At 43.6% G+C, this 15,478-nt stretch overlaps 1 protein-coding gene across 2 annotated transcripts in view; it reads left to right on the top strand.

Annotated features, from left to right (window-relative positions):
* Positions 1-15,478, top strand: part of LOC111951277 (PRKC apoptosis WT1 regulator protein) — a 76,809-nt gene that overhangs the window by 36,158 nt on the left and 25,173 nt on the right. For both annotated transcript variants that reach the window (XM_023969328.2, XM_023969329.2), the window contains exon 3: positions 10,997-11,128. In XM_023969328.2, the coding sequence (XP_023825096.1) occupies positions 10,997-11,128 (132 nt within the window). The remainder of the gene's footprint in view (positions 1-10,996; positions 11,129-15,478) is intronic.

Here is a 15,478-nt window from a genome sequence, read left to right on the forward strand (position 1 = left end):
TACATCAATTGTCTTAATCATTTATTTACTAACTAACTCAATAATCACAGAAATGCATAAACAAACAGTAGATATGGTTACAAGGAAATGATAGGGGAGGTTCCCTAGTGGGCTAAGCAAATTTGGCGGACAAAGGGACGTGGGTGTGGACTGAGAAGGGTGCGAAAGACAAAAGAGACACTACACAGTTGATAATTATATTAATTGAAATGCTAATCCTTTGCACATGAACGCTCACTCATTCGGGAATAATTGCAATCAATATATATTTACGCTCAGTGTGTCGTCGTGGTCTCTGTTGGAATCGTCCGTCTTTCTGTTGGAAAGTTCATCCAAGCATCTCTCTGCTTCCCTGGAGTCTTTCGTGGTTAGAATGGATACTTCAAAGTACCATTCAGATATGTTCTTATAGAATAGGTGTTTCGGCGGTTGTAGGTCTTAGCCAATGTTCCATGTGGTTTGGTTAGGAATTCAACAACCATTACAACCTTAGCTTATACTGAGGTTTTTGTGGTCTCTACTCAAACCTTCGCCCCCTTGGTGATCGAGGTACGCATGGCCTTGGATTTCTTCAGGTGGGGTTTTTATTCAGAACAGTAGAAAAGGGCTATCCCATGAGCCAGATCATGTCTGTGTTCATGGGGGCGGGCTAATGACTTAAAGGGAATACAATTCTCTCACATAAACGGTTTAAAATCACATGACATAATTTCACAAATAGTTTAATCTTTACTCATTCWTTTTATACAATAATTAGATGCAAACCTCATAACGGAGGCTCCTGTATAAACAGAGTTATGGTAATGTGGCTGTATTGTCTTTCATGAGGTCACAAACATGAAACAAAACGGACCGGGTCGTAGCTGGTTTCTCCACCGACCGTTTACACATTCTCCAAAACATGGATATTGTTCAGTTCTCAAGTTCTGTGATGTAGAGAAGTTCCTTTGTTCTCTCTGTGTCTCTTTCTGCATGGCCAGGAGGAGAGTCTCCTCCAGGAATTTACAACCTGAGATAACAGAACCTGGGTGTAGGAGGGAGAGAGAGGGGGATACCACGCTCTCTACCCAGAAAGGGCCACATCCTGACGAGGGTAGTGCGAGCGGCTGGGGCCAAGCTTCACTGGGGCCAAGCTTCCTGCCGTCCAGGACCTATATAATAGGAGGTGTCAGAGGAAAGGCCAGAAAATTGTCAGACTCCAGTCACCCAAGTTATAGACTGTTTTCTCTGCTACCGCACGGCAAGCGGTACCAGAGCGCCAAGTCTAGGACCAAAAGGCTCCTCAACAGCTTCTACCCCCAAGCCATTAGACTGCTGAACAATTCATAAAAATCGGTGCCGGACAATTATTCTTATTGTGTTACTTTTTATTTTAGCCTACTTGGTAAATATTTTCTTCTTCTTGAACTGCACTGTTGGTTAAGGGCTTGTAAGTAAGCATTTCACGNTTATTGTGTTACTTTTTATTTTAGCCTACTTGGTAAATATTTTCTTCTTCTTGAACTGCACTGTTGGTTAAGGGCTTGTAAGTAAGCATTTCACGAGTAAAGTCTACACTTGTTGTATTCGGCGCATGTGGCAAATAAAGTTTGATTTGAACATTTTGTTCTGGATATGTGTACAACCAACAGTTCAACATTCACCTTTTGCTACTATTTCTGTCAAGTCTACGGATACAATTTGATTAACACTATCCATTGGATGTGAATCTACTTCTAGTGTATCCAAACGCAATGATGCTGTCAGTCTGAGACTTTACACATAACACAGGACCAGCTTCCCCCACTGACTCCTTATACCACCACCACAAACCCTGTTATTACTGCTGGTTTACAGGGATTCATTATGATGGTCCTGGATCCAGAGCTGTGGGTCTAAGTACTCTAGCAGGTCCCAGCTACCATCAGCCTGGTCTCACTGTTATACACTGGTTTGAGTTACGGTACAGTACAGGCCCCTTAGCTTGTGGATAGAAGAGCCAGATGTTAAATATATCCCATCTACACTTGCCTTCAGACTGTTTCAAGACCCTCATGCCAACTCTGGAGACGAGATGGTATTGTTGTTGTCATGCCAACAGGAAGAGTCAACAGTGTCATACTAGAAGAGTTGGACGTAACTGTTGGTATCATTTGAAAACCACACTGCCATTGAATAGGGGCAGCGTTGAGCCAGTAACTGAAGGGCTTGGTTCAAATCCCAGAGCTGGCAAGTTGGAAAAATCTGCCCTTCTGCCCTTGAGCAAGGCAGTTAACCCCCAACAACTGCTCCCCGGGTGCCGATGATGTGAACGTCGATTTAAGAGGGGTTGGGTTAAATGCAGAAGGCACATTTCGGTTGAATGCATTCAGTTGGCGTGAGGGCCTTGAAACTGTCTGCAGGCAATCTGAAGATACATTTAACATCTGGCAAATGACTAGTTACCCTTTCCCTTCCCTTCTCTTTCCCTATACCTGTGGACAGGCATGTCTGAACCTCTAATCATGCAGAGGTTTCCTGTCATCATGATGGCACAATGAGTCTACCTGCACAAACCAGCTGCTCTAGGGTAGCCAGAGCAGTGGACCGGACCGAGTGTGTTTGCAGTTGAGTGTGTTTGCAGTTGAGTGTGTTTGCAGTTGAGTGTGTTTGCAGTTGAGTGTGTTTGCAGTTGAGTGTGCGTGAGGCACTCCTCCCTGGTCAAACACTAGAGAAAACAAACAGTAGACTTGCTAATGGGGCCTTAACTACAAGCTGCATACCCTTCTATCAGACCCAGGCAAGCAATGTTTATGCAGTGGGCTAGAGTCAACACAGAGATAAAGACCCCCTGGCCAACAGGTTAGTTTGGTCTGCACAGTATACAGTCCTGCTGGGATGCTTCTATAAGAGGATCTGATAGGTTTAGAAGACTAGACCGATGTATTAAACACTCCTCTCATTGGACGCTGATGAGCCCAACTGTGCTGAATGGACTCCAACATAGAACTATTGTGCTGAAATATATTGTCTTGAATATTCATGTTTTATTTCATGAAAGATTTACGTTATGGTCCAAAATCATAACAGCTGGAACGGGCTATACATGTGCCTTCACGTCAAGCTGCCTTTTTACACAGTGTAAAATCACTTTGTTCTGGAGGGATGACAACGGGGGGAGAGTGGATCTGTTGGCCATCAGTTTGTAATCTGTCTGAGTCTGTAATCTTTTAAAATGCTTGGCCGTCTTCATTTATTTTACCTTTATTTAACTAGGCAAGTCAGTTAAGTTAAATTCTTATTTTCAATGACGGCCTAGGAACAGTGTGTTAACTGCCTTGTTCAGGGGCAGAACGACAGATTTTTTTTACCTTGTCAGCTCGGGGATTCGATCTTGCAATCCTTCGGTTACTAGTCCAATGCTCTAACCACTAGGCTACCTGCCGCACCGTCTAAAGACAAGACAGCACTGGCTGTCTTTTCTCGAGGACGGTCTGTGTACAGTAGCCTATTTCCTCTGTTGCATAAATTTAACCAAACATCCAGCTGCTAATTATTCATTAGGAATTAAGAGGCAACCATGTAATTAAGCAATTCTCCATATGACTGGAAAATTGCTACATCGTAACATATGATCAGCGAATGACATGCATTCATAATACTTCACACTATTTCCAGAGCTTGTTATGCGGTGTCATCTTCTTACCAAGGTTGTTTTCTCCGTTTGAGTCATTTTAAATATTGCTCACCTGAACCAATCATCTTTTCTGTCTCTGACTGTCTGTTTGTCACTGTCTCTGTCTGTCACTGTCTCTGACTGAATCAAATCAAATCAAATTTTATTTGTCACATACACATGGTTAGCAGATGTTAATGCGAGTGTAGCGAAATGCTTGTGCTTCTAGTTCCGACAATGCAGTAATAACCAACAAGTATGTCTGTCTGTCACTGTCTCTGACTGAATGTCTGTCTGTCACTGTCTCTGACTGAATGTCTGTCTGTCACTGTCTCTGACGGAATGTCTGTTGTCACTGTTCTGACGGAATGTCTGTCTGTCACTGTCTCTGACGGAATGTCTGTCTGTCACTGTCTCTGACGGAATGTCTGTCTGTCACTGTGTCTCTGACGGAATGTCTGTCTGTCACTGTCTCTGACGGAATGTCTGTCTGTCACTGTCTCTGACGGAATGTCTGTCTGTCACTGTCTCTGACGGAATGTCTGTCTGTCACTTTCTCTGACTGAATGTCTGTCTGTCACTGTCTCTGACTGAAATGTCTGTTCTGTCACTGTCTCTGACTGAATGTCTGTCCTGTCACTGTCTCTGACTGAATGTCTGTCTGGTCACTGTCTCTGACTGAATGTCTGTCTGTCAACTGTCTTGAACTGAATGTCTGTCTGTCGGTAACTGTCTGTCACTGTCTGACTGAATGTCTGTCTGTCACTGTCTCTGACTGAATGTCTGTCTGTCGGTAACTGTCTGTCACTGTCTGACTGAATGTCTGTCACTGTCTGTCACTGTCTCTGACTGAATGTCTGTCTGTCTGACTGCACGCCACATTTAAGGCTGGTAATAAGACATGAGGCAGAGAACTCTCYTAGTAGCAGGATGACTATGAAAATCAATGATAATTTTGCACCAGGAATGCGTAATGCAGTACATGTAATTAAGTATGTTGTCACGTATTTGTAACCATTAAAAAGCCTTTGATATTTTCATGGCGGTTGAGGAACTCACTAACCTATCATTCGTTGTTCTTATGACCATTCTGTCATCTTGCGGATGAAACCGGGGAGAGGTCACGACCACACGTACTCTGAGGTCAGAGGTACTGCTTTAGGCAGGATGAGCCCTGTCAGGAGACTGACTGGTGGTCCTTTTGTATCTCAGTTGGTAGAGCATGGCGCTTGTAACGCCAGGGTCGTGGGTTCAACTCCCACATGTAAAATGTTATGCACGCATGACTAAGTTGCATTGGATAAAAGCGTCTGCCAAATGGCACATATTTATTTATTCAAAGTTTATTAAGGTCTGCCTCAGGCCTCTCCTGGGGGCTACATAGACTGATGGACAACCAAACAGCGTAGTACATTGTTATMCATTAGCTACACATGGCAATAATTGCTCAATTTCATTGATTCTCTGTCACAGTTGATACAAAACCGTAATGCTCTCAGAAAACAAGACGACCCCATTCTGTGATACAACATTAGGAATGGGGTTAGTACAGAGAGCTGGGTGGTATTGCAGTGTAAGCTACCATTTTAGGAGTTTAGGCCCTGAGTCTGTTTTGATACCTTCTCTGCCCCCTCTCAAACTCTTCCCCCAAAGCCTCATAACATGCAGTTCAATTCCTGGGTCTTCGTCCAAACCACAGAGGTTATAGAGCGTAGAATGAGGCTGGCAAAGCAAGAGCAGTGAAACACACAGTGCGATGTTGTTGCATGGTCTATTCCCACAGATGGATTAAAGCTGGGGCCAGAGGTCAGACAGTAGACTTCTGCTTGGCCTCCTGGCTGCCCAGGTCTAACTACAACGGAGAGGGAAAATGATTCTGGTACTGTCTCATGATTGGTGACCACGGAGGAAATATAGTGCGTTTCCTAGTAGTTGTAGCCTATGTTTTGTAATGGCATACTGTCACCCCACGTGGAGATTCCGTCCCTGTGAGGTCTGGTGGAGTACTAAACGTGCTTGTTAAAACGTTATTGCTGAAAAGTTTGATAAAAAAGGGGAAATGTGGACTTCTGCTTTAGACCCAGTTTAATAGTCCTTTCCCGTTCCAGGCTTGTGCTTGATAAACATTGATAAAAAAAWATATATATATAAACTCAGCAAAAAAAGAAATGTCCCTATTTCAGGACCCTGTCTTTCAAAGATAATTTGTAAAAATCCAAATAACTTCACAGATCTTCATTGTAAAGGGTTTAAACACTGTTCCCCATGCTTGTTCAATGACCCATAAACAATCAATGAACATGCACCTGTGGAACGGTCGTTAAGACACTATCAGCTTACAGACGGTAGGCAATTAAGGTCACAGTTATGAAAACTTAGGACACTAAAGAGGCCTTTCTTCTGACTGAAAAATACCAAAATAAAGATGACCAGGGTCCCTGCTCATCTGCGTGAATGTGCTTTAGGCATACTGTAAGGAGGCATGAGTACTGCAGATGTGGCCAAGGAAATACATTGTAATGTCCGTACTGTGAGACGCCTAAGACGGCGCTACAGGGAGACATGATGGACAGCAGATCGTCCTCGCAGTGGCAGACCACGTGTAACAACACCTGCACAGGATCGGTACATATGGACATCACACCTGCGGGACAGGTACAGGATGGCAACAACAACTGCCCGAGTTATACCAGGAACGCACAATCCCTCCATCAGTGCTCAGACTATCCGCAATAGGCCGAGAGAGGCTGGACTGAGGGCTTGAAGGCCTGTTGTAAGGCAGGTCCTCACCCCAGACATCACCTGCAACACCGTCACCTATGGGCACAAACCTACCGTCTCTGGGCGAGACAGGACTGGCAAAAAGTGCTCTTCACTGACGAGTCACGGTTTTCTCTCACCAGGGGTGATGGTCGGATTCACGTTTATCGTCGAAGGAATGAGCGTTACACTGAGGCCTGTACTCTAGAGCGGGATCGATTTGGAGGTGGAGGATCAGTCATGGTCTGGGGCGGTGTCTTTTTTTGCTCAGTTTACATAAAGAAGTTGTACTCTCAGCCAAGACAAGTTGCATTTTATGAGAATGTCTTGTACACAGTTTGACTTCAAGGCCCAAACCAACCCCTGCAAGGAGAAACAAGTTTATTTGGAATTTCAACTCAGAAGTTAAATGAAAAAACGACATATTTTGGGAACAAAACCAGTCTGGGATTAACAGGGCCGATAAATCACGCTTTCTGGGTTTGGGGAGAGAGAGTTGGCACTGATTTTAGAGGCTCAGAGATGGTTTAAGGTTGGCCCCATAGCTGACCAGCACCTCCATCTGTCTGACACAGCCCACTGAGCAGTTTGCAGCCTCTTCATCACTCTCAGTGTGTGTGTGTGTGTGTGTGTGTGTGTGTGTGTGTGTGTGTGTGAGAGAGACAGCTTGCCTGAATCCGGGCACTGAACACCACTCCCTTGGACTCTTGCTACAGCCAAGAGGCATTGTGGGTAATGCACTTGTATCCTCACGTTGTTCCCTTTACTCAGCGAATCAACCATTGTTTAATTCAGAATTCACCTAATCTGCCTTCATGCTATTATTAGTTCACGTTGGACCATAACAGGTTGTTACGATAACCAGACAGTCATATTTTACACAAACTCTTATGACCTTGTCAGATGATATTGTTCAGGCCTCATAGCTGGCAAACCTACTTTAACTCACATTGGCAACAACGTCCTCAAGTGTCACATTTATCCCCCCGACTCTCACCGTGGATGTTTGTTCTCCCTTTGATCTCTGACAGACCTGAGTTCCTCCCTCCAGAGAGCTCTGTGTTGTATTTGTGAGCCAGGTCCTAGCTGAGGCTGAATGAACAACGCTGATGATTAATGGACAGTGGGCAGTGTGTGAATCATCTCAGTGCTGTTGTTCCTCTCCTTTCCTCACTGCTCCTCTCCGCTCCATCTCTAACACATCATCCAAATGAACTCAGTCAGTGCCAGGGCGTGCAGTAGGTAATTAAGGAACACAAGTCATTTAACACGGTCGCGCAATACCACCGTAGCAGCAGCCTCCAATGGGAAGAAAAGACTAGCGGACGGAGGTGCCCTTTGCTTGTTAACACATTCGAGGAGTAAACGAACAGAGCGCTGGCACGTTAACATGTCGGCGCTGGCGGTCAGCTTAAATGTTTCAAACGAGTCCTCTGAGGAGAGAGACTTTATGTAGTGTTGTGTTGTCTCTCTTGTTGTGATGTGTGTGTTTTGTCATTTATTTATTTTAATCCCAGGCCCCCGTCCCCGCAGGAGGCCTTTTGCCTTTTGGTAGGCCGTCATTGTAAATAAGAATTTGTTCTTAACTGACTTGCCTAGTTAAAGGGGGGGAGAGAGAAGATATTGTGAGTGTTAGTGTTTAGGAAGGGGATATTAGGTAGAGGACCACCCTGAGGAGAGAGAGAGAAATAGAAGATATTGTGAGTGTTAGTGTTTAGGAAGGGGATATTAAGTAGAGGACCACATTGAGGAGAGAGAGAAGATGGTATGAGTGTTAGTGTTTAGGAAGGGGATATTAGGTATAGGACCACACTGAGGAGAGAGAGAAGATGGTATGAGTGTTAGTGTTTAGGAAGGGGATATTAGGTAGAGGACCAGAGGAGAGCGAGAAGATGGTATGCGTGTTAGTGTTTAGGAAGGGGATATTAGGTATAGGACCACACTGAGGAGAGAGAGAAGATGGTATGAGTGTTAGTGTTTAGGAAGGGGATATTAGGTAGAGGACCAGAGGAGAGCGAGAAGATGGTATGCGTGTTAGTGTTTAGGAAGGGGATATTAGGTAGAGGACCACCCTGAGGAGAGAGAGAAGATGGTATGAGTGCTCTGCCTGTATGAGCTGTCTGCAGCTATAGTTCTGTCAAGGGGCAGCTGTTGGAAATTGTTCTTGAGGATTTCTTTCCCATCTTGTAACAAGTTGAGGATGCTATAAACTGTTCAGATTCTTCACCTCCATTACATAAGCAGTGTTATTTGAGACACTGAAATATCCATTCAGGGAGGTATAGACACCAAAAGTCAGACATTTTGCAAGTTCCTACTGCCATGGATTCAGCATTAGAATGATAGATTGCGGATCACTTTCCCCCAAAAGGACCACATTTCCACCCAGCACACACATTCCTAATGGACCGCCACAGTCGGGTCCAGATGTAGCTTCTTAACTGGACTTGTCTTCCCATGATGAACACTGGCGTTTGGAGACCTCAATAACATGTTGAGTAAACGCTCTTCAGAGGCCTCGCGCTTTACGCCTGCCAAGGTCCCACACATTATAAACAGGAAGAGGAAGGAATGTTGGGACTCGGCTGCTTCTTTTCAGAACTCACTCCCCCACTTCCCCTCTGGTGTGTCATCATCACCACTTTATCTGAGCCCCTCGACGGGAGGAAATGTACTCAGCGTTTCCCAGGGCAGCCAGTAGTGCCCTCTTCCTGCTTTCTATAGGTGATACTTGTCCCTAGTTTAGCTGTGTGTCTAATGGATATGTGTCTGTGTTTGCTAAGTGTGTTTATCTGTATTTTAAATACAGCTGTCTGATAAGTTGTGTGGTTACACCATGATACTGTATACCCATTCTTAATAGTTATTGTACATTAGTCATACAGTATGCTATTATTTGTATGTCTCTGCCTCCAGTATGAAGGAAGTTAGAGGTAGTTTCGCGAGCCAATGCTAGCTAGCATTAGCACAATGACTGGAAGTCTATTAGCATGCTAAGGACAGTATCCTATAATACTTCACTATCGGACTTGGTAATGTGAAAGTGAATGCTGGACCAAGGTTATATATCCATGGTTCTGTTGACATAAACCTGTTTGACCCTGTGGACTCAGACGTGGCCACCATGACTGATCGAGTACAGAGACATCTCCTCACTGGCTGGGTCGGAAAAACACACATTCTTTCTRCTGAAATCAGAAACAGAAACATCCCTTAAAAGGATGAGCCTAGATCTCCCATTGTTTTATCTGGAATAAGACAAATACATGGAAATGATTTGAAGTAATAGTGGGTAAAACAGCCAGCACCGTGATCCAAAAGAAATGTTCCTAACCCAGTTCCAGATTTAGTCCCTCTGTTTGGGCAACTGTGCATAGCAACATTTTTAGTCTTAAAACACTGTGTTGATGTAGACGGACTTCTGTTAGACTGTGTAATATCCCTCATTATTCCATATGTGACTGTTATTAGTTCTACGTTTCTGACCCCTGCTTCTCCGGAGTCTACAGCTGTGTATTGCTGTAGGCAGTTGGGAGGGAGCAGGGGAATGTTTTGGCAAATCAAACAGCACAGAGCATCCCTGTGCCCTTTGCAGGGGTCAGATGGCTAAAGGCTGGCAATGTGTTTACTGGGCTTGTCTGCACAGACACAGGCAGCRTGCTCCTAAAAGTAATGTCTGTGTCAATATGTCAAAGGCCAGACGAGAACAACTAGCGTTAACCTCTGCCTGAGTTAGAGCAGAGAAGAAAGGAGTTGGCATTTCCCCAGGCGTGCTGATAAACATTTTGGCAGGAAGGTCTTTGCAAATGACTACATTCCTTTTTAGCCTTTTAAGGCTATTTTTACCATTCAAGGGCCTGTTCGTTCGGTAAGCACCTTTTTGTTTGTTGCACAGCGTGAAAACAGGAAAGACTGGTTTGTGTTCTGCACGAGTGGGAGGTTGGCTCCTGTTTCTGTCAATACAGATGATACAACCGTCAAGTTCAAAGTCAAACTTCATTTTCTCAATGCATATTCATTTATTTTGATGCACTACTTAACTAAATCGCATATATCATGAATTTCACAATTTCTCGCTGTTCCCCGACTGACCCCTACATCACAGGGCGTTGTTGACTCCCAGTGTTTTCGGGGACATTCCACTGGTCAAAAAGCCCCCTGACTACACGTCCACAGCAGTGTAAGGACCCCTTGCCTGCCGTCTTCCTGTTGCCTGTGTGTCCCAGTGAATGTGGACTAGGTTGCATCAGAGCTGTCCAGGGGCTGTGAAAGAAATCATGTCTTAAGAGGATTAAGGGGACCGGGGCCACATCTCTCCGGAGGCTACCACGGTTACAGTGAGAATGACCCCGGCTGTCACCGCTCGCCAACATCAGTGGTGGTGTCTCACTACCCGTGCCTCTCTCTTTATTGCTCTGTACCTCTCTCTTTCAATAGCTGTACATCCTGTTGATATGTTACTTAGTGTATAGCATAGTTAATTTTTTATTTGCACCTAAGGAACATTCAATAAGTTGACCTCTCTATTCACACCTTAATTATTCAATAAAGGTGTGTTCAACTCTCTCTCTCTCTCTCTCTCTCTCTCTCTCTGTATTGCAGAGCCTGGATGAGCTGGATGATGACGACGGAGGGGATAAGGCGAAGGAGGAGGAGCAGCAGCTGACCCAGCTCAACACGGAACAGAACGAAGCCATGACCTCTGACCCAGGGGCCGCCACCCACTTACTACAGGTGAGGACCATGTCACATGTCACCGAACCTCACTGACCTTTTTACCCCTTAGTGTAATATCTAGGGCCTGGCGTTTTGCCTGACCATGTAACCGGACCCGGAAACACTCTGGGCTCAAGTCATATCAATCAATAAGGCATTTGGCTCCCCAAGTTATTGTTCACATTTAGGGAAAAAAAGGGTTCTATCGCTTGCTTCATATATGAAACACCTAGAAGTTCTATATAGAACCCTTTTATATGGTTCTTTGATCAGAACCCTAGAGGTTCTTCACTGAACCAAAATGTTTCCATATACTGTTGAACACTGCATTGTGCCATTTATGAATTATGGCTACTACTATTTTGAGCTAAGAATATACTTTAATAAACAATTAAATAATGGATCAAAGAACACCAGCTAGAATTATTTGCCATTCTATGCGAACATAGTTTGGAAATATGCACTGGTGGCCAGGGAGACATCTCTTTGTTTGAATGATGGCCCATGTCAACTCTGGCTGACTTCTTTACTATACAATACTTTGTCCAYTAGTTAGTGATCGACAAAAAGGTGTCTTCTGCTCTGTTCTCAACCACCACCAAACAGCAGACCTCACACATACAGTCGAGACAACCACAGGTTCAAGCTGCATGCAGCGCCCCTGGATGGAGAGCATGTTGTGGGGTTAAAGGCCTTGCTCAAGGGCCTAATGGTAGGGGAATGTTTTGAAGATGTGAACCCAGCAGCCAATGTTTTGAAGACGTGAACCCAGCAGCCCTCCAGTTGTCAGATCAATTCTGTCATTTTTTTTCTCTCCAGCACCCAGCCCGGGATTAGAACCAGCCACCTTTCGGCCACACGCCGCTGGTTTACCTGCTTGACTGGAGACATGAGTTCAACTCCAGAAATAAGCATGAGTTAACCTGCCAAAATACTATGCAGACATACAATTATTCTGATGTAGAAGAACAACTTGCATGTAGTTGTCCGCAGCAGCCGAAAGAGAGAGCCTYTGATAGTTCTGGGTTACTGCAAAACATAGATTGTGTGTTAAAAGTCATGTAATAATTAACTAGGCTATTGAATCACCAATACTTATTATACATTATTTATAATAAATTATGTATACATACCTCTACATACCTACATTCAGAAACAGTCTTATACTGGTTTTAATGAAACGGTCCCCTCAATTGACTCTGAAATACTGACATAAAATAAAGAATTAGCTAATTGCCAATGTCAGACTGGGTCTGTAGCTCTATTTGGCATGTCCCATAATAAAAAATGGTTTATTAGAAAGAGAAAGCTAGCTTGTGAAGTGGTGAATTAAACTAGCCTAGCTTTTTCTGTTTAGCTAGCTAGCTTACAATCATGCTAATTCTAATAACGTTTCAACTTTATTTATCTAGTATATAGTTTATCATAAGACTTTTGCTTCATATATTTTAATTAAATCAACTTTGCTCACCTTTAATACATTGAAAAAATAGCGTGCGTATTGGTAGGCAAGTTGGTTCAACCACCGTCTTCTTGCTTTGTCATGCTGGAATGGATTGGCAGTTGGTTTTTGAATAGGCATGGCAGTTACCCAAAGGTTTCTAGAACCCCTTTTTATATGAGTGTGTGTGCTTTTAGTTAACACATTATTTCCTCTTGCACAAGTTTGTGCCTGGCTGTTTGCCACTCAGACCGTTGAAGTCACACAGCAGCATCATTAATATGGATATAAATGTCAATGGAAAACAGGTAAAACAAATTAAGAGGGAATGTTAGCTGTCATTTCAGAGTTTGATGTGACTGGGTTAGCTTTTTTTAGCTGTTTAATTTCTAAAATCCCCATTACACTCTGGGCGGGATAGAACTCTCAATGTTCTTTGTCTTTATTGGGTATGTATGTGTGTGTATAACTTTTTTTAGTAAAGGGTTCTTTAAATATGAATTGAAGTACCAGAAGGTTCTATATAGAACCCCAAAGTACCCTTTTTTTCTAAGAGTGTACAGTACAAAACAGGATAGATCTCTTGATTCCCATGGTGATCTACAGCTGAGTCCAGCCCCAACTTACACACTCCCCTCCCCTGAGCAGAATGTGATGATGGATGGATAGATACATACCACAGTGCCACCAAACAGAGGCACTGTTGGTCAGAGAGAAATCACTCTATAGGCTGCTTGAGAAGGAGAGCGCTGCAAACAATGCATTGCTCTATTTGCACGACAATACTCTACAAAATACAAACGTATTCTCATTCCATATAACCATTTTCTCATTCCATATAACCATTTTCTGAGTGTGGTGACATTAGCAGTACTAAAAACACAGACACCTGTGTTTTTGAGATGGTCACAACACAGCTCAGCTCAAAGGTCCACAGGGCTAAGTGCTTATAGCTTCATTTGGAGCCTGTGTTGGAGCAAGTCTCTCTAAAAACACACTTCAGAGCTGTATCTGGAACTAATCTGCATGTATGACAGGCTATTGATATGGAGCATGCAGTTTGGGAACAGAGGAGTCCCTGCCTATTCAGTCCAATGCGTTAATAGATTTCATAGGAAGGCCAAACCGATTTTATATACACATGGTTTTGCAAACAATTATGTTTTGATTGTGGTACTAGGTGCGTAATTGATTTGAAGCAAACCGTTCCAGAGCATAACATATGTGAATAAGACAGAGTACCTACTATCAGGTTAATTATTATTGATATGATTGTTTCTATAAGCAGTGATGTTGCAAATATTGTTTTCTGTTACTTTTCCCTTGAAGAGATCATTACTGTGCAGTCAACAAGTGTGCAATTGAAGTGCTGTCAAACTCTCTATTCAGAGACATGAAAGGACTTGAGAATATGTCGGTAACGAAGGCAACAGCGGAAGCACTCGTCTATGAGCTGGAATATAATACGATTTGGATTTCCTCCCTGTGTTATATTAACAGATATGTTTTCTGTCKGTACTATACAGTATATCAGATGATATATTCATATAAAGCTTTCCAAATGTAGTTAGTAATTTAATGTATCAAGTCAGTAGGCCTACAAACACTTAATTCACTAGAAATACGAGTCACCCACTCGTTTAACCGATGTGTCATGTGTGTAGAAAGTGAAGATGCTTCTACTCCATTGACATACCATATAGTGAATCCAGAAGATTCACTATATAACACATCCTTCCCACTGAGACATAAACAGATTACGCTTCAGCGTTCAAATGAGACCTAGAAGTGCCTGCTGAGCCCACCTTACCATTACCACAACATATTCCCCTTAAGTCAGAGCAGATGTGGGTACTGCCACGACTAACCACTGGGGATCTCCCACACTGCATCTCACCCATTGCTCTACCACTCCCTGTCTTTGGTCTAGGGATTTTTGATGGTCATATTTGGTTGTGTGTCATGCCTTTGTGACCGTAGTGACGAGCTAATGGAGGAGGGGAGAGAGGATCTACAGGGAGCTGTCAAGCCGACATCTGTAAAGACGGAGCATTCCAAAAATGTGCCGTTTCATTCCGACCCCATTTATCACACAGACTTGGTTGCCATGTTGTCTGTGTAATATACAGCTACCTCGAGAGCAAACTGTCTGGCTTTTTAGCTTCGGCACTGGTATCAAGATGTCTGGACTGATGCAGGACTGGCAACTTCAAATACTAAGAAAACGTAGACGTTTCTGCAAAACAAAATAATCCCCTATCGTTTTGAGCCCACACGGTGTTGCGTCAATAATAAGTGAACTTGGTTAATGAGCTTTCTGACTTTCATTTGATAGTTGATTCGTATTTCTCTCTTTTCATCCTTTCTTGGGTCTGTCTATCTGGTACCAAGTAAAACACACTATCCTCCCCTTCTTCCTCTGTGGAGCGCTGTGTGGTGGTTAATGAGCTCCATGAACAACCCGTTCATGAGGATGAGACTAGGTAATAGCAGTGTAGCACTGTCCAGTAGGGTTGTGACAATACCAGTATTGCAATATGTTTTCCATGGCAAAAATGAAAACACGAAGCAGACCAAACTCTTTGGTCATTTAAAAACCTGCTGTATGTACAATATTGTGTGCTACAGCTTGGAAAATAAATAAGTGTGACTCTGGATGATAACATAATGATTTTTGTTTCCAACATCAGGGCTGTTTTCCTAAAGACGTTAAATCCACTTCGTGTTTTGTTTCCTTGGCACGATACTAACGAGTATCGCGATACTGGTATCCTTCCGGCACTACTGACCAGCCCGTCTCAGTGAGAGGGAGTCCTGTAATGGCTGCAGCACTATCTCCTCCACTGTCATCCTCTCTCTGTTCCTACTCATCTATTTCATATCCCCATCTCCTGCTGCCAACCCATCCACCCCCACACACTAGCACC

The sequence above is a fragment of the Salvelinus sp. IW2-2015 genome, linkage group LG24 (genome assembly GCF_002910315.2).
Source record: "Salvelinus sp. IW2-2015 linkage group LG24, ASM291031v2, whole genome shotgun sequence".
NCBI classification, from domain to species: Eukaryota; Metazoa; Chordata; class Actinopteri; order Salmoniformes; family Salmonidae; genus Salvelinus; species Salvelinus sp. IW2-2015.